The 20,676-nt window shown below is 42.2% G+C and overlaps 1 protein-coding gene across 1 annotated transcript in view; it reads left to right on the top strand.

Annotated features, from left to right (window-relative positions):
• The window catches only part of LOC138504843 (sodium/nucleoside cotransporter 2-like), a 239,484-nt gene that overhangs the window by 113,515 nt on the left and 105,293 nt on the right, over nucleotides 1-20,676 (top strand). The window contains exon 6 of the mRNA XM_069625280.1: nucleotides 2,057-2,198. Within this exon, the coding sequence (XP_069481381.1) occupies nucleotides 2,057-2,198 (142 nt within the window). The remainder of the gene's footprint in view (nucleotides 1-2,056; nucleotides 2,199-20,676) is intronic.

Genomic DNA, 20,676 nt, shown 5'->3' on the forward strand with positions numbered 1-20,676 from the left:
GTTCCCTTTTCCATTTCTATGGCAATGACTGGGAGCGGGAGGAGCACCAGGATCGGAGCACAAAGCACCAGTCCAGCAGGTAACTGGGGGGGGGGGGATGAGAAATAAGTTTGTTTTGTTTTGGGGGCGTGGGGAGGTGGGGAGGCACATACAAAAAAAAAGATGCCACCACCTGGGGAAGAGCCCTGGGTGACTGGAAACAGCAGGAGAAGACTGTGCATTCTCGCCCACTATTCCAGCCACCTGATTGGCTCAGCGCCCTTCCCTAGGTGCGACTGGGGTTTATTCCAACTCAAAGTTCTGAGTATCATCATAGACAACTCGAGTTTGGCTCTTGTCATCGGCAAATACATCCCAGTAGTTGATAACTAACCATCTTGAATTCTATGTTTAAGAAAAAGAGATACCCGATATGCCTGTCTCACCCCTGCCTAACCCCCTCCATATAAAGCCCTTCCCTGTACTTCTCTTTACTCTCGGTTGTCATTTGTTTTAGGATGTCTGCAGCTTTTTCAAATGGACCTATTATGTTCTCTGTGATCAAAGCAGCTCTATCAAAAGAGGAGGTCCACATTCATGGTTTCTGAAGTATTGAATTAGATTGCAATAGCTCAAAATACATGTTATGTGCTGTGTGCAACAAACCACAATTCCCTTACAAAAGGTTTTAGTTGAAAGCATGGTCAGATTGTTTCCATTCGGCCAACCCAACTTTCCGTTGAACTGCTGTTCTCCACACTGTTTCCCATGCTCTCAACTAAAGCCACTGCCGAGTGAAAGGATAACTCTTCAAAGTTTTCACTCACTGTGGCCTCATCAGGAGTATGGCGGTAAATCATCAATAAATGTACTTCTAAACTCATTTACCTTTACCATCACTCATTCCCGTGGACTTGCCTCAGGATTACAAGTGGCAGCCCAGTTGTGTTAGGCCGCATTTTGGGAGTCCACGGAACTCGACAGGGATTTTTAGTGGATTTAGTACCAGTGGTAATACCGTGCAGTAAATCTGCTGCGTTTGAGCAGTAATGTTTATGTTTGAAGATTTACCTCCTGCAATGTGCTTGAGGTAAATCTTCTATGTGACTGCTAGAACTCATAGTACGGCGGTTCAGTAATGCAGCGGTAAATTGGCAGTAATAGAATTACTGTCAATTGATCACCTTTTCCCTCTGCAAAGCCCTGCTTGTAATGAGGGTCTTATTGTCATAGTCATTATTGTCGTACTCATTTCAGAATTTTGACTCATTATCTGGGGATTGAAAGACATCTTGAGATCAAACAGGACACCCAGGTTTTCGCAGGGTTTCCACTTGCCTATTAGGAGCATGGAATGGCGAGGGTGTTGGGCAACGTACAAGGTAGGATGCTTCTGGCTTGTCCCCGAATTAGGAAATTACTTGATCCGTGGCCCGGACATAGATCCATCTGCACGTCATTAGCACATATCTTAAACTGAAGGTGGTGGGACTCGATGGCTTGGGGTTGTTAGTCCCTGTAGAAATGGAAATGCAGCATTGGCCAATATTTCTCGCCTCCGTAAATAAATACGTTAGGCCCAATTTTTTAAAAGTAAGGAGGAAAATCCATACTACCACCTCAAAATCTTACCTTGCACCCAAATGGTTGTCATCACACTGATTGGAAAATTGGATTGTCAAATACCTGCATCACGCCTTGCTGCATGAGATGCGGTTAATGCCAGGGGTGTCGTCATAGCATCCTCACCAGTATCACCTCGTCAAGGCTGCACGGATATCGTGGCAGTGTTTGTCCTGGCTTCCCACAGTTTGTGTGACCCTGGAAGTATCTGCTCTATAATCAGGGAAACTGCTGGAGACCACTGATGGCCCTTTTTTGCAAGCTGAACATGTGGAATGAAGTCCCCCCATGCTTTAACTGAAAGCCCTCTCTCAGTATGTTGAATGCCTATATTCTGCTGCCTTTCCAGAATGTGTTCGTTTTCGAAGGTGACAGAACTGAAGATATATATCATGTCTCTTATGCTAACAGGTGCATTGTGCGACAGTAATGCTGTGGGATCTTCTCTTTGCAGGGTGTTTTGTCTTTTGGTTCTTGGGGGCCTGATCACGTGGCTGGCTTTGGACACCTCAAAGAGGCCAGAGCAACTTATATCTTTTGGAGGAATCTGCCTGTTCATCATTTTCCTCTTCGCCTGCTCTAAACACCACCGTGCAGTAAGTGGGACAAGCACCCGGGCCTGCTTATTGTGTTTTGCTCATTTTTGGATATTGTTTTTTTATGAATTTAGGGGTCTACGGGGGTTGGACCTGTTTATCTTTTCTTTTGTAGAAGAACACCCATACACAAGAGAAGAAATCGGTTCCATGTGTTAATATCCCCGCAAGAATAGCACGATACAAAAACATCGCCATATTTTTGCGGCGATATTGAGCCATGGACGCTGCGGGGGACACCCCCGCAACCCCTGCATTATTTTAAAATGAGCGGTTTACACCCCCGCAGCCCCCACTCCTACAAATTATCCCCCCCAAAAATATCGCTTATGCTGAGACAAACGACCATATGTACGGCAATATTTTTGGTGGGGATAATATGTAGCATACCAAAAAATCCAACAAATCTTTTCCCAAATGTTATCCCGAACCGCTCACCCTTCACGTGTCTCTTAGCTCATTTATTGTATACTCGTTCATGTGCATTATTTAAAGGAAAAGCAACCACACACACATTCCTGTAAGGTTTTTCAATTACCACTCCAACCAAGACATTCCACCTCTATATACTTTTCCATAACCATGCGCAAAATGATCCTCATACCTTCAATGATTGAATCCATGAATTAGTGAATGAATGAATGAATGAATGAATGAATGAATGAATGAATGAATGAATGAATAAGAGCATTATTTTTATTTTTTTTATTTTTTATTTAATGAATTTAGTTGAATTTATCAAAAAGGTTTACATATAAAACACAGTGAATTATAAAGCATACAATCATAAAACCCCACAAATCGTCCCAAATGTCACACCATCACTTCCAAGGCTAATAATTACATTTGGGTTTGGCATTCTTAAATGATTGATACGCAATGAACAGGTATGACAATCATTGTTCCATATAGCAGCTATTGTTAAAAATCGGGCTATTTTAGTAGATTTAAGGCTCGCAGAAAGTGAATTGTAGCCAGCCTTATACTCATGCAGGTGGTAGTGGAAATAGCAAGCCATCTATGCTCATGTCTCATCTGGCTAAAATAAGGCAAATGTTTACTAAAGTGTCTTTGTCTTAAATTCATAAGTTCAGGGCAGTCCACAATAACATGCTCCAAAGTTTCAATAGTTGTTGCGTTGTTGCAAAAACGACATCCTGATGATTCCCGCAGATTTCTTTTCTACGGGCTTGAATTTCACGGGTAGGACATAAATTAAAATGCATGCGTAACAAAGCATTCCTAACAGCAGGAGAAGGAGATTTGCATAAATAGAAGGCCATGTCTCTATAACACTTTGCTGAGAAAACAGCTGGATAGAAGTCTTTATACTTCAAACACAGATCTCTGGTGTCAATCCAATCCATAATGTAGAGTTTTTTCTTAGCTCTATCAGGATCGGTGACAAGAGTTTCAATGGAGATGTCTGCATTTAATAGTATGGTAAGAATGTTTTTAGACCATGTTTTCGGAAACAGATGAGAGGAAGACATCAGATAGCTGGCAACTGTGGCTAAAGTTGATTTATCAAGAGCAGATAATAGACATTTTCTAAACAAACTGCATAAGCGCCAGTCATACATTGCCAAAAGTGAGGACAAACCTACTTCATATGGAATGATCGGGCCTGGAATGCATTGTGGCAGATTTAGAATAGCACGCCAATATTTTGCTTCCAAAGCATGTAAGAATGCTGGATCACTTGTACTATATGTCTCTAGACCATATAAGATGGTAGGGATGACATTCTGAATCCAGAAGATCAGAGCAGGTTTAATGGAGAATTTCCCAAATTTATGCATGATTAGACGAGTCTGTCGGATTGCTGCAAGAATTTTAACTTCAATTATCATTAACTGAGAATGAGCGTTCGACGATCCGTCAAACAGGATACCCAAGTATGTATAATTGGGAACCACCTCTAAATTTATGTGCTCTATCTTCCAGGAATAAGAGCATTGGTAGTGCAGTTTTGGGGAAATAGCCCACTCAAGTGAACAAACCTCTAAGCACTGACATGGATTCAAATAGAAAAAAAGAGGTTTTCTATTTTGTGGATAGCTGCGACTACTTATAAACAATAACAATAACTCGGAGATAATAGATATTGGAGTTCATTAGGAGTATGCTGGGCCGGAAAAGAGATGTATACGAATTGATCTAATCACAATTGATCGCGGGAGAATTGCTCGTGGGTAAATTGATCGAATTCATTAGGTCAATTATGACATATATGCGGGGGGAACCGCCTACAACCGCCCACTCAATTCAAAGCCCCCCGCAACTCCCCATCCCCTTATATTATTTATTATCCCAAGTCCACCCCACACATATAGTAAAGAACTAAGATACAGGTAAAGGTCAATTGTGTAGAAGGTCAATTAAGACCACTATTATTAGGTCAATTACGGCAAAAGGTCAATTTGAGAAGGTCAATTGGCTAATACCGGAAAAAGGTGCTGGTAACAACATGTACCCACACCTTTTCCGGACCAGCATACTCTGAGCCTGCCTCTAGGGGCAGTGAACGACCGGCAGGCCTGACCTGCCGGTGGTTCTGGCCCCTATCGGCTGATAATTCACTGAAGCACAGGCACTGTTAACAACAGTGCCGGTGCTTCAGTAGTTCCCACCCAATGGCATGCTATGGGGCTCCTTCGGAATGGGAATTTACTGTTATTCCGCTGCCCGTAATATCCCAGTAATACCGGGATATTGTGCGGCACAAACGGTAAGCTGAGTTTGCCAGTAAGCCGCTTATGCTACTGGCGGTTTACCGGCAACCTTGTATTGACCCCTATTGCCTTGTTCAGGAGAACCTTTCTATTTTTAAAGCATAACACAAAGAATATAAAGGATTGGGCGTCATTGTCCTCCCATGAAGACGGCAACATGAGATCTCTTGTGGTGGAAACGACAACCAGCATCAGATCGCAGATCTCAATGGAGGTTTCCCAAGACGACACTTGAAGACTACATGATCAGAGCTGGAAACAGCTCAGTGAGTTTGATGAAATAGCTTGCATATGAACTCTTGCACTAAATGGGCACAACAGAAATTCCTTCCGGTTCGGAATGATTCTTTGATTTATTTGAAATTGACCTCCAAATTTGCTACCATGACCTGGATGGAATGTATATGGTGCTTTGAACTTATCACAAGCCCAGGGTAACCTGTATGTTGTCCATTCAGCCCTCATCTTCTCTTTTGTATAGCGACTGCGGTGTGCAGTGTTGGTTTGGGGCCATGGTTATCTCTCTCTTGCTGCTATCATTTTCTTTAAACTCTTTTCTTCCTCTCTGTGCATGCTTTGAGCATCGATTTTTTGATTGGGATCAGTTTATCCTTTTCCTCTATAACATTGTTTATCTTTTGAGTTCCTCTTTATATTTCCTTTTTCAGTGGACAAGGTTAGTTTTGGTGGAAGATAATCCTTCTTTTCCTCTGGGGACAGTCTCTGTGCGCTTGTCTCCCTTTTCCTCTCAACGTTTTTGACAGTGGATTTGTTGTGTATGAGAGTGACATTCAGACATATCACTCTTTCGCCTTGCAAGAAATTTTGGCCCCAAAAACAACCACAAGATGTGCATGATTGTGGCGTTCAAGGCTCTTTCTGTCATTTCACCACTCTTTTTCTCCTTCGCCTTTCCGAAAAGATCATCCTGCATGCCGGTGTGTGCTCTGCCCGTAAGACACACAGGGGTCTTGTACTGAACGTATGCTCCGATAGGCTCAGGCTCATGTCGTTGCAAGAGCGCTTGTGAATCAAAGGTTAGAGCACTCACCTGAGCTCTGTGTTTGAGCCTCCCTAATAATTTTCTCATATTATACATTTTACTTCTTCCTAATTAATTATTTGCTCTTTTGTTAATTTGTGAAAAGTTCACAGTGAACTTGAACACAATCAAATAAAAATATACATTCTTTGTGCAATATCAACAGCTATTTGCTTTTTGATTATGGCCCAATTGTTTTTTGGGAGATTATTACCCAAGAAAATCCCAAACTAGCCATAGCACTCTGTCACCGCAACAACAAGGATAATTTGCCTCTTCCTCTAGCTTAGCTGTTTAACAAGATATAACATAAATGCTCCTTTGTAGTGAAGCGCAATACATTGAATGCTATTTTAGGAGTATAAAGACTATGCTATATGTATTTCAAACCTGACATGCCGATTCGGTAAGGGCTTCACTGCTCTAAGGCAAGTGGCTAAGGCCGTAGAATGTCATTTTCAGCCTAAGAGTGTGCATTTAGAAGTACATAAATAAATAAATAAATAAAGTGACTCTGCTCGGTCCCTACTAGGCACCCGCTGCTTGCAGGGGAGCTTGCCATTCAGGGGCTGTACTCCCGCTATCAGTCACGTGCCACCCTTCTCAATAGTCACAATCCCCTTTTAAAGTTCAGTCCCCTGGAGATGACCAATGCTCTTTTACTTTCATTTTGTGCCACACAATCTCTCCACCCATTAATAAAAAATGATGTGTGTAATATGAATAGATCTTCAGAGTGAGGTGCTCACTGTGGATTAGAAAAGTCATCCACCCACACTGCATACTGTATTTCGTGGACTATATCAAGGTTACGGCTTGGCAAAGCTGTTCGTATTTTCAGTACGCTGATAAATTCAATTTTAGAAATGTCTACCCAACATTTTTCTTTCTTTTCTGGAGTTTGTAGTTCTGGGTTTAAAATGGCAAAATCAGTAGTACTCTTTGTTGTTGGACAAGCCTCTACTGAGTGGCCTGGGGCATGTGGGCATTGCAAGGTTATGGGAGGTCATTTCTACTGACTCCAGTTCAGTAACCCCACCAATCTCTTGAGTCCTTTTCTTTCTTAACCTTCCCACCTGATCTGTTTTGCTTCCTGCCCAGATGGCCTGTCCAGATGCTTCTCTACTACCTCGCCCCAGCCTTACTTACTCCAGGCACTAACATAGCAATGCCAGTTTTTAAATGGTAGCTTATAACTTCGATGTAATGTTATTATTACCTTTGGGAAGGCCAGCTAACAAGGTTGGGTTTTATGCAGAAGAACCTTTATAATGTCATTGACTATTCTGCTAGGGTGCAGCTTCGTTCCCTATTTCCTTTAGTTTTGTATGTGTAGGTTGATCTGCATGTCCAGTGGATTACAGTGCTGAAGCCCCATTTATCCAAAATGTTCCCTCAGCTGCAGTCGCTCGAGTGTGGTTGTCAGCTGATGCCTTGGATTATCATGGCCTAACTGCTGATGCTCTGACCCCTCCTTCCCCCGCAACCCCCTTATTCATCAACTTGACTGCATTACTGTGAGGAAAGGGGTGAAGAGGAGCATGTGGTTTCGCCAAAGCAACAAAAAGGATGATGCGAGTCTTTAACAATGGCTTTGCATGATTATGGCACGGCTTGGCAGGTGAATAACGATGGTCTGGAGGGTTGCCCAGAGCAATTGCCAGAGGTTAAGATTAACTCTACACCTTCCAGCCATCACCTCTTTTGTTTTGCTTTAGTCACCCTGAGTGGGGCGGGTATAGTCAGAAGTGGCATTTGTGCCTGCTGGGCCTATTCATCCAGGCTACACCTCACTGATGATGCCCAATCAGGCTCAATCATGTCTGGGGATGCTTGTGGGACACCTCACTGATGAGGCCCAATCAGGCTCAATCATGTCTGGGGATGCTTGTGGGACACCTCACTGATAAGGCCCAATCAGGCTCAATCATGTCTGGGGATGCTTGTGGTCTTGTGCAGAAGGGTTGTGACATAGCAGTTCAGGCTGGACTTCCTCTTTGGGGGTGGAACCTAGCCTGATTTGCATACGGTCTTTCCCCTTTCTGTAATGGCTTGGCAAGCGAAGAACGATGGCCGCCCGGGTTCCCCAGAGCAATTGCCAGAGGTTTAAGATTAATTCTAAACCTTCCAGCCATCGCCTATTTTTGCTTTGAAGGATTACAGCCATTTAACAGGTGGACACATTGCGTTCAAGATAACAAAAAACACATTGAAATTTAGAGCACTGGCAGAGAGTTTTGAAACCAGCTCACAAGGCGAACCCCTTTTAAGTCTCTCTCGATTCCTCTTCACTTCCAATGCTCTGGTTGTGAAGCTTGTACAGTCACGTACAGCTTCAACACAGCACTTCCTGTCACTGTGCACCAGCTACCGCCACATCATGCATCATTTCACGTTTCAAAGGGCTTTTATTATTTGTACACCACCCATTAATAATCATCATTAAGAAAGTTGAACTGGTGTATGGATTTAGATGGGCCCAATCCATTTATTAGCAATAAAGCACAAGTACAGCCTAGAGGCTTCGTAAGTCCTTTTTTCTCTTTTGGTTAAAATGTTATATTGTAGAACTCAACCAAGGAGCAACTATTCTTTTGAACATTATTCTATTCTTATTATTTTGTATATGGGCCATTAATTTAAAAAAAAAAAATGAAGATTTTTTGCTGTGCTTTAAGGACCTGTAAAAACAAAAACATAATATCAATGTGAAAATAGCTTGGTGGAGTTTGACTCAGCCAACTACAAAAAAAAAAGGAATACCTTCTGTCATAAATATATAAACAAAGAGAACACCATAAATAGATAATAATTATTGTATTATGGATAACCGCTCACGCGTGAAGGAAGGTGTGCTTGACATGCATTGTTGACCATCAGACACTGTGTGCTGTTGTCAAGGCTCAATATATTGGCAAGCAGCACCGGTATGACGTCCTTTCGCCGACACCCGTTTTTACGATGGGTGTTTTGCTGCAGGAGTTTTTTACGAAAAAAATCACATTTTTTGGGGGGGCAAAATAAATGGTTGGGGGAATGTTAAAACAAATTGTACAATGAAGGGGGGGCTTGGTGGGGGAAGGCCCCCAAAAATAATTTAAAAAACATTTTGATTCATTTTTTCATAAAAACTCCTGCGGCAAAACACGCGTCGTAAAAAACGGGTGTCAGCGAAATGACATGGAACCGCAGCACCGACTCATGCCCCGCGCAATACTGGGTTAAAACTATAGAGGATCTTGCCATCTCTGCAAACATCGACTTCTAAGAAGGGCTATTCCCGGGTCTTAGTGGCAGTGCAATGGGGGGTACTAGCATCTGACGGTCCAAGCAGCTCATGCAGAACTAGGGCAGAAGACGGGGGCAGCAATGGGGATTCTGTTCTGTGTTCAGGAACTTCTGTCAGAAAGGTCATGACTCTGTCCGGGAGCTTTGATATCAAAACTGGCCCTTCAGAAGATCTGTTCCGGCATTCCATACGAGAGGCCACAGAATTTATGGTGGAGAGCCAGCATACATGTCATTATAAATAGGGGGACCACCAGAACATCAGTCTTCGTGCCCTTTCTTTCTGACATGCAGATCCAGATTGCTGAGGAGTGCTGCACGTCATGGCACTCTCCCATCTCCCCAGGAGGCTTCTGGAGCAGCCGCAACCTCAGGTGAGTAATCCAGCATACTCAGAATTTGGACAAACCACAAGGCCTATAGATTGAAGGAGTGGTATCATGGACATTTAAAAAAAATATATTCATCACTGGCACCTTGGAGAATATGATAGGCTATATATATTTTTTTTAATTAATTGTATACGGTAATATATACCTTTACAATATAACACAACAACACACAATAATTCCATGAAACATGAGAAAACGTACAATGAAAACAGCTCAAATTCCTTTTGAAATAGATATCCTTGCAGAGAAGCATAACATCATTATATCTTAGGACCATTGTTACTCAATGTTATAGCATTTAAAACATATAAAAGTGACAAGATTACTTGATTTGAGTGACCGCACAATAAATATAGACCATACAGCTTCATTGTTGATCAAATCAGGATTTTATATAATGTCTAAAATGAATCACTTGCTTAAAATACATTGGACACATTACCGCAATGTCCTTTTAAGACTCAACAATATCGGCTTCTTGCAGAATCTACATGTTATCAATTCCTTTGGAAGGATGCCCCATTTTACTAGAGCTTCAGGTGTACAGAGAATGTTTAAACGGAACCGCCGGAACACATCACGCACCCTCTTGTTCGGAAATAAGCTTATATATGTCGGGAGTGGACCTATCATTTTATGCTCATACCTGATATGTTCTAGCCAGCTATATGGAATATGGAAATATGAAAACTAGCCCCCAAAATTGGCACAAAGACTAACTCTTCCTGGTTTCCATTTTAATGATAATGATGATAATGATTTGTTTATAGATATAGCGCTTACGACCTAAGCGCTGTATATACACAAATATTTACATACATCATCCCAACCGAGGTTTTTACTCATTTATCAACCTTGCAAGGATGAAAGGCTGAGTTGGCCTTGCCGAGATTCAAACCTACAGATCACTGCAGCGAGCACTTAACCCACTGAGCTATCTTACCGATTTTAGAGTGAATCTTTACCAACTATGAGAAAATCTTGCAAAGTAACAAGAATAGACAGATAACTGAGGTCTGATAGTATTCAACAAATGCTTCAAGATGTCTAAAGGTAAAACAGGATTAGTTTGTTTCGCCTCACTAAGCAGTGGGCAGGCAGTGTAGCTGAATGCAATTCTCTCTGTAACTTGGATGCATAAAGGTCAGGATGAAAGCTGCTGCAGGAGGCCTGTATTGGAGCAGGAGAAGCATCTGATTGCGAAAAAGCTATTCAACCAGTGAGCAGTGAGAAGAGGTGCTTGTCTACGTAACCCACCCCCTCCCCACCCCCACTGTGCAGCAGGAGTCACTGCAGTAGACCTGTGGCAACACCAGGCAGGCAGTTCTTTGTTACCCTTATGTTAAGGCGGCCCAGAAATCCGAGACTTTGAAAGCCTCGATCAGGAAGTTGCCAACACACAGAAACTGCCACCTCTAGCCATCGCTCTACTGCCTCCTGCAAGGGACTAATAGGAGGCTCCCGCATGATTCACAGAAGCGTTTTATAATAGCGCAATCCCATAGGAAAACGTTCTGTGAATCAGGCCTCAAGTGTTTGTGGGCCTCTAGGGTGTAGCACTGCCACAGAGTCCAAGATCGGTGCGCTTCGCAGTGGGGTGGCAGATGGACTGGCCGAAGAGCAGGGCTTCAAACTGTCCCATCCCCAAAAAGACACACAAAAACACACGCAAACAAAGCAGGTCGTTCCACCAGGAGTGATTTATAACAGAATATAAATGATTTTCACTCTTTTTAACAACATTACTTCGATGTGGTATTTGAACTCAGAGCTCTTAATCTAAGCTTTCAGAAATGATGTCTCCTTAATCGCTCGGTTGTCCCTACCATCTTAATCACTGACACTATGCAAAGACATTGGTTTGACTGAATCCCTTCAAACACTCCTGAATTAATCAAAAATATGTTTTAATTTGAACATAGACGGACAAATAAATCATCAGAGAAAGAACCAAAAAAAATGAATGAACAGACATTTCAATTTAACCTACCAGCAGTGTAATTACTAGAAAAAACACAAGGTGGAAAAAGAAGGTTAATTAACTACTAGCTCCCTCAACTGAACCCTCAGTGTCTAACTAGAGTTTAACTTTGCAAATGGGCCCTTTCAAACCAGGGTCACATAGAGACACAGCATATGATGAGCCCAAGAATCACAGAAAAAGAGCTTAGATGCCCCAAGCATGTTTAACGCTGATACGGGTACACCTCTGGGCCAAACCCTAGTGTGAAGAGTGGTGCTTGTAAGAAGCGCAGGAGCTTATGAACTCTTAAGTATCCTGTATATCAGTTGCACTTTTCAAAACACCAAATAAATAGAAACAAAAGAAAGACTCTGAAGGGAGTTCTTCAGAAATGCCATCCGCGGGTAAGAAGAGTGCTGCATCTGTAGTAGAAGTAGTTGATAAAGCAAAGAGTGAGTGAGTGATGAGGTACAACATGCTCAGTTCCCCACAGCCCTTTTAAGTCAGTGAAAATAGGGTGCCACCTGCAGAACCTAGCAGGCCATCCTGTGAGGCCAACCAACCACCCTCATTTACATTTGTGCAGTTTATCCATGCCTGAATCCATTGTATATTTCTATTTGTATTTATTTAAGAAGCGGATGTTATTTCAATGGACTTACAAAGCAGGCAAAGACAGAGAGCATGTCCTGGGATAAAGTGCTTTTACATAAGAGGTTTGATGAATTGAATGACGTATGGCGGGTGTTGCAGGAGTAAGGATAGGAACGTAAAGCAGGGACAGGGGCCTGAGGACATTAAAACATTTTTAACATTGGGATACCTAGGTTGGTAGGCACTTTAAAGGGCATGTACCCAAGCTTAAACATCTCAATGCAAGCATGTCCCTGTTATTACGCCAAGAAAGTGCTAAAGAAGAAACCTTGCCAGTGGACCAATACAACGCTTTCTCAGCACAGTTATATAATGGCCTGGTGAATGGCTCGGCCAATTCTGGTTGTTGTGTTTGTTCATGCCCCGTGGACATCCCAGTTAGAAGGACCCACCGTACCTGAACAGATGACTCAGACACATCTGGTTGTTACGGGCTCCTGGCGGCAACTGATGTGCATGGGATCCCCTTAATTCGTTGCGTATGTGTGGCCCTCTGTTCTGGCTCATGCATGCACACAGGCTGCAATTCACTCCGTAACATTAATCCTTTTTCATAAAGAACAAACAGAGTGAGAGATTAACCAATTGTAAACTGCCCAACCGGGGCGCATATGTGCAAAACATACAATAAACTTAGAGGCCCAACGTGGGCCATTACTGTTCTCCCTGGGCCTCAGGGATTAGGGTCCAGTATGAAATCACAGAATCTGGCCAGGCACCTGCGACCTTCACTGCTTGGATACCGTCTGCCCTCGTTCCTTGACTGATATGGAGACTCTGCTGGTACCAGACTTTCTCAATCTTCTTAGTTTCCGGGCGCCGGGCTGGCGGGCGGAGTCACGGGCTCACTTGTGAGAGGGTCATCCACTGTGGTACGGGTATCAACCTTTTTGAAGTAACAAGAGTTCCTTGTGACAGTTCCTCTTTGGTCTGCTGCTGTCACCATTGACCCGTTGATGTGAGTCATGTCCATGGGGCTGGGCTCATAGGTGAGAGATAGTTTCCCTTCCAAATGGCAGTTGCGCACAAGGACGGTGTCCCCCATGGCAATGTTGGTCTGCTGGAGATGTCTCCTGACATTTTTGCGCTCGCTCCTCTAGGATCCTCTGATCATCAATGGTCCCGGGTCATGCCCTTCCATCTCCGGTATCAGTCCTCTGGGGCACTGATTGAATAGGGCCTCTGCTGGGGCCATCCCCATGGACTGATGGGGTGGAGCCCGGTACTCGCGGAAGAATTGTTATAAGTTCCTTCTTATCGCCCCTCCTTGGCTCTGGGTGATTCTAAACACTTTGTTCAGAGTTTGCATAAAACGCTCAGCTTCCTGGGCCATATTGGCGTCAACTTCTGGTGTATTATTCCACACTCCTACATGTACCACGCAAATTGATGGCCTTGAAATGGGGTCCATTGTCTGAACATAGCTCGAGGGGAAAACCATGGGTGGTGAATATTCGCTCCAGCGCTTGAATGGTGTGGTCTCTGGCTGTAGACTCAACCGACTCTACCTCTGGGTAATGGGACCATTGGTCTATGACTGCCAGAAAGTCGGCATGTACCATGCCCCATGGCTTGTCACTTCTCTCCATGGATTCAATACAGGGTTCTCTGGCTACCGGGCTAGCGGCTTGGCACCAAATGCTGTGTTGCACATGTTCATCTACACGACTTTCCATATCTGGGAACCAGATTTTGGCCCTCAATCGCGCCTTGGTTTTGCCGTGCCCTGATGACCAATGTGAGCCAATTGCAGCACCCTCTCTACCAGCAGTCGCGGGATCACAATCTGCAGTCCCCTTAGCAGCAACCCTTCATCAGACATGGACAGTCATGACGGGTGTGCCATAGCACTTGCAGGTCTTGTTGTGCGCCTTTCGCTCTTCGTGAGATGTTCGCCAGTGCCAGCTTCCAGTCCCCATTGGCCATTGCAGTCTTGGATGCTTTAAGATAATAATCGTATCCCTCGTTGCAGATGGGTTTTATAGCAGAATATTGCACCATTGATAACATCATTACATTAAAGGTTCTAGTGGCAGAAGCGGTAAAGAAAAAAACTGAGCTGTATGCTTGTTTTATTGACTTCACTAGGGCATTTGACTGTGTTGATAAGGGGAGATTGTGGGGCAAGATAGAACAATTGAATATTAGCCCTATTGTGCTCCACTTTCTAAAGGAAATTTGCAGGAAAATCACTGTTGTCATGTATTTACAAAAAGGAAAGGAAAGAACTTTACCCATTGAAACTAATATAGGGCTTAAACAAGGGTTTCTAACCTCCCCCACCCTGTATAATTTGTATGTATCGGATATGGGAGAAAGATTTGATAGTATTAACAAATTCCCTCCTAGGATCGGTGACTTATCTATCTGTTGGCTTTCTTATGCCGACGATACGATTTTGATAGATAAGACCCTGACAGGCTGCAGAGACTGTTGGATGAACTGCATAGATATTACAAAGATAATTGTCTTAGTATCAATCTGAATAAAACCAAGATTTTGATATTTGGGAAAAGGAGTAGAACGAAGAAAACAGCGAAATATAGATGGATTATAGATACCCAAGAAATATAAGTAGTAGATTCATATCCTTATCTAGGTATGACAGTTAAAAATATTCCTTACCTGGATCATTATTTGGATATGATTGGTAAAAAGATCCATAAGAAATTGAACATTATGAGATCACACATAAATCAAAAAGGAGGATACTCCATGGAAGGTTTGGTTGTAATGTATAAGCCATGCATCATTCCGTGTGCCATATATGCATCAGAGACGGTAGCAGCTAAATATATGCGGAATTTAGACAAAATTGAAGGCAGGTTGTGGAGACCGGCATTTAGAGTAGCTAATTCAACTCCCATAGAAGCTATTTGCTGACAACTTGGTCTTACATCATGGTCAACACTCTGGAAAATTAGGTGCTGCAAACTATACAATAAAATGATTTTGGGCACTAATAAGGCTGGTAGTGTGATCAGTATTTTGGGGGAGATTATAACTAATGGAGACCATAATAATGAGGCCACTAAGGATTTTACTAATACTGGGCAAACTTTCTTGGAACTGATCAATCTTAAATTGTCCAATGAAATTGATCACTTAAATTCCCTGCATACGAAACTTAAAAGGAAAGCTATCCAATGGGATTTAATAAATATTCTGGATAGTTTGGGTAGTAAAACCAGGTTCGCAATTTATAGTCTGCAAGTAATATCTCCAAATGTACCTTGTAGCTACCTGTTGAAGACTAGTAATAGAGAGCTTAATAGATTTATTTTGCTCCTTAGATTTAATATGCTGCCCTGCTTAGAATATGTTGGAGCATGGAAGGGAATTGCTAGGGAGAAAAGATTATGTAGATTCTGTAAAGCAGAGATGGGGACCATTAGACATTTACTTACTGCATGTAATAATCTGACCATTTGGTATGAGGCAGGCTATAAGGATTTACAGCCTCATTACGACCCCAGCGCTAAACCATGGTGCTATTAGCACCATGGTCCATGCCGGGGTCCGCCATGGTGAATGGCAGAATTACCGCCCCATTCCAAGGTTGGCGGGGCGGTAATTCCCCATTCACCATGGGCCCTTCCCCATTCCCATTTTTGCCCCATAGGGCTCAATGGGAATGGGGAAGGCGCTAAGTACGGTGCCGCAAATTGCGGCACCGTACTTAGCACCAAGGTCCCTTTGCAGCACCCTACTTTAACGGCTGGTAAAACCAGCCGTTAAGGTCGGGTCCCGCAAAGGGACCTCGTAATTAGGAGCTAAGTGTTTTACGGCGCCGCAGCCTTTTACAGCGCCGTTAAACACTTAGCGCCAGGGTCATAATGAGGCCCTTAGTCTCAGATTATAGAATGATTAAGTCGGACCAGTTTTGGAGCACTATCTGTATGGCAACTCCTATTATGTTTTTTTTTTTAAACTTTATTTTCAATGTAGAAAAACATCAAAAAATAACAGTAGCTTAGAAAGAAAACCCACCCTAACCCGCAGTACACATCTCTTTACCTGCAAAATCAAATTCAACACAATTCCAAAAATGTCCCCCATATCTTTGCAAACAATCCATTCTTGCCCTATTTCCTATATAAACGTTCCACCATAGCTGCCAAATCTCGCATTTCACTCAGCCACATTTCTTTCTCTAATGTAACAGCAGATTTCCAATTCCTAAGGATAATTTTCTTACCCACTGCAGCCCCTCTAAATAATCACTTTTTTTGGCATTGAGTGAGATCATCAAAGATGGAATCATTCCCCAAAATTAGTGTCTCAAAATTAAAACCAATTGTTTCATCCAGGATCTCTTCACAAATTTCACCGATATCTCTCAAAAACCCTCGAACCTTCACACAATCCCATAACATATGTTCCAACGTACCACTCTCCTGAACACATGCCCAACATTCCGGACCATCCTTTAAACCTCTCCTCCATAATTTTTCCAAGGTCCAATAGACCCTGTTCAAGATTTTAATTTGTCTTGTCCGTTCAGTCAAACCCAAGGAACACAGCTTGACATTCTCACACATCCTTGTCCAAATTTCCACAGTGATGTCCGTGCCAATTCTCTGACTCCATTCAATTCTCGGCAAATCATTGCCATTATATTCATGCAGAATCTGCCCATAAACCCGGCTCGCTAAGCTGCCCTCATTCACCATAGATTTCCTCGTAAGAAAGTCCAGATTCAGACTATTTTGAAAATCAATCACATCAACAGCTATCTTCAATTTCCTGTAGTCTGAAAACTTGAAACCCTCAATATGATATTCTCTTTGTAAGTCTCTAGCGCTTTTCCATTCACCCTCAGTGAAGAGGTCACCAATCCAGCTGACACCACCTAAAAACCATTCAGGCCAGAATAATATTTTGCCATTCAGTTTAATAGAGGGATTCATCCATATTGACGCATTTGGATCTCTGCATGCATTCACACCCAACAAGACATTCACATTCTTCCAGGAATTTCTCAATGATGTAGTCAATGTATCTTTCACACCTCTCGATTCTGTGGATAACAATGCCCTTGCGACAAAGGACCATTAGCACTCGCCTCGGCCGTAGCCCACACACTAGGATTTGTCACCATGAAATCAACTATGAAAGCACAATTAAAGTCTAGATGATAGGCCCTGAAATTTGGTGCTCCTAGCCCGCCTTTCTCCAATGGTAACTGTAGCTTCCACAAACTCAATCTTGGCGGTTTCCTGTCCCATAAGAATCCTTGTGCAAGCCTGTCCAATTCTTTCCAAGAGAAGCCTCAATATTCAATGGGATCATACCCAAGATGTAGTTGATTTTAGGGGCGGACACTATCTTCAAAGCATAAACCTTTCCCCAAAGTGAAAGCTTTAGTAATCCTCAGCGGTCCAAATCATTTTTAAAAGCCACAGTAAGCACACTCATGTTCGCTCTTACCAAATCACAAATTTTCAGAGTGATCCAAATCCCCAAATACAACATCTTATCCGGACACCAACGAAACCCCAGGTCAGTAACATATTTTTTTACTACATCTAGGTACCAGCGGCATCACCTCTGATTAGCTCCAATTTACTCTATAACCGGAAATACTCTGAAATGAAGTTTAAACTTCCATTAACGTTGGTAAAGATTGATTCAAGTCCCGCAGGATCAAAAGTATGTCATCAGCAAACAACCATAATTTCTGCTGTAAACCCCAACATGAGACACCGTCTATATCCAGATCATTTCTAATGACAGCCGCCAGAGGTTCAATCACCAGAACAAACAACAAAGGCGACAGGGGACATCCCTGTCTCCTCCCCCTTTCCAGTCTAAAAGGAACAAAGCAAATCCCATTGTTTTTAACATCTGCTGTTGGTTCTGAATATAAGAATCCAAAATTCACTCCAAATCCCAATTTTTCGAGGACTACGAACAGGAAGTCCCATTCGACCCGATCGAAAGCCTTCTCCACATCCAATGAAAAAACGTCTACATCTTCTGAAACGTCAGTCGTCTTATTAACTGTATGGAATAATTGCCTGATGTTGCTGGATGTTTTCCTCCCTTTCACAAAACCCGACTGATTTTCATTGATCAACTTCGGCAGAAGATTCTCCAATCTAATGGCCAAGATCTTTGCCAAAATTTTATTGTCTGTGTTAATAAGACTAATCTGTCTATAGCTCCCAGGAAGCGTTTGACCTTTTCCCTTCTTAGGGAAGACAGATATCATGGCGTGTCTAGTCAAAGTCGGTAGTAGGCCATTAGCCAAAGAGGACACATACATATCCTTGATTAGATTCATGGCTGAATCTGGCAATAGCTTGTAGAATTCTACCGGAAAGCTGCCTGGTCCTAGCGACTTCCCAACATTTAATTTGCTGATAGCCCTCTTAATCTCATCCAATGTCAAATCCTCCTCCAATATCTGCGAGTCATAATCAGAAACTTTTGCAAGGTTTGCTCTCTCAAGAAAGTAAACACTCCCGATTGGCTCATCAATTTCACCATTATATAAATTTGCATAATAATCTCGAAATACATTGTTAATTTCTTTTGGCAGAAAAGTGATCAGTCCATCTTTATCTTTAATAGATGCAATTGACTGTTCAGATTCCCTCATCTTCAACCTATATGCCAACCATATATCACACTTCTCACCTTTCTCAAAATACTCACATTTCAGGTTATAGTATTGTTTTCCGTCCTTTCCTCAATTATATCGTTAAGCTCTCTTTTTAGTTTCTTCAGTATAGTATGACCATCCCTGTCTAAGGGGTCAGCCATAATCATCTTAGATAAATCACCAAACCTCATCTCAAGTTCCTTCTGTCTACTAGCATGTTTCTCATTCAATCCACACGTCAAATTAATCAAATAACCCCTCATAGTGCATTGTAAAGCTTCCCATACAACCTCCGGCCTTAATTTGCCTGTGTGATTTACTGAAACAAAAAAAAATCAATTTCTGTCCTCAACTTCTCCAACTCCTTTTCCATTTGTAATAAAGTGTTGTTCATTCTCCAAGTATATTGTCTTTGAACAGGACCTCCCAAGTTAATACACATCACTACGTGTGCATGATCCGTCAGTAGGATGGTGTCTATTTCACTAGATTTAGGATTCTTTGTCATTAGTCCAGCTGTCAGCAACATGTCCAGTCTAGAGTAAACCGAATCTGCACCTGAGTAAAAACTATACTCTCTAGCATGTGGATGTTCCAACCACCAACAATCCGCAATGCGTGTTCCTCCAGCAGGTTTCTTATAGAAATATAATGGCGATGACTATGTCCATAATTTCCAGACACACTTCTATCCAAATCCTTATCTATAACCGTATTAAAGTCACCACCAAGAATGATACTATCCGTACCCAAGTCTTGAAGCGTCTGAGCCACTTTCCTAAAGAAAGATCCATCATCTACTGATGGGGCATAAATATTACACAACGTCACAAAACATCCTTGAATATTAAACAACAATGCCACCATCCTGCCTTCACAGTCTGACATTTCTCATACAACCTTCAACAGAGTATTCCTCCTAGTCAAAATTGCCACTCCCCTTGATCGTGTGGAAAAACATGAGCCATAGACCCTTCCAACCCAACCCTTTTTAAGGGTACCAACTTCATCTTTAAGCAGATGAGTCTCCTGAATAAAACAAATGTCGCACTTCAGCTCTTTTAAATGATTCATGATCTTTAGCCTTTTCTTTGAATTATTTAGTCCATTAAAATTCCATGTAAGCATGCGCAAGTCATTAGCCATTTTCTCTGACCCACTATCAATGCCAAATTCTCCAAATATAGGATCCTCTTCTAACCCAGAAAATCTAAAAAGGCAACTAAAAGATGTGAACCGAACCCCCCCCCCTGAAATAGAAGCAAGTCAGCAACAACAGATAAATACTATACACAAGATATAACATTCTAAATAGTCCAGTGTCCTGGACACCCCTCCTATAAGCCTATGAACACTAGCTATAAAAATAATCCCACCAACATTTTTTCAAATGAGACAAACTCCACCTCATGTTTATTAAATTCAACCTTGACACTCATCTCGATAATTGTGAAAATCAGGCAAAACATTACATTCTCCATATCGTCTAAATGATCTTTCCACTCACCAATTAAGCGCTCAACTCACACCACTGATCACACCTCCATTAACATACATTGTTCATCATACATTTCCATACAGACCCCCTATAATTTTGCCAAGTCATGTCTAAGCACTGTAGCGGGAATCAGCTCTACACACTTCCAATTTCAAGCCCAAACAATGAAAACAAATAATATCCATATTAAATTAAATATTCACACACATCCAATATAGAAATGAGTATAGTCCCTCACAAACAACTAGTAATATGGGTATCCCCTTTGGGGTTCACCTTACCTACTAAATTAACTGACC

Source organism: Ambystoma mexicanum, chromosome 11 (assembly GCF_040938575.1).
Source record: "Ambystoma mexicanum isolate Mex_15411 chromosome 11, UKY_AmexF1_1, whole genome shotgun sequence".
NCBI classification, from domain to species: domain Eukaryota; kingdom Metazoa; phylum Chordata; class Amphibia; order Caudata; family Ambystomatidae; genus Ambystoma; species Ambystoma mexicanum.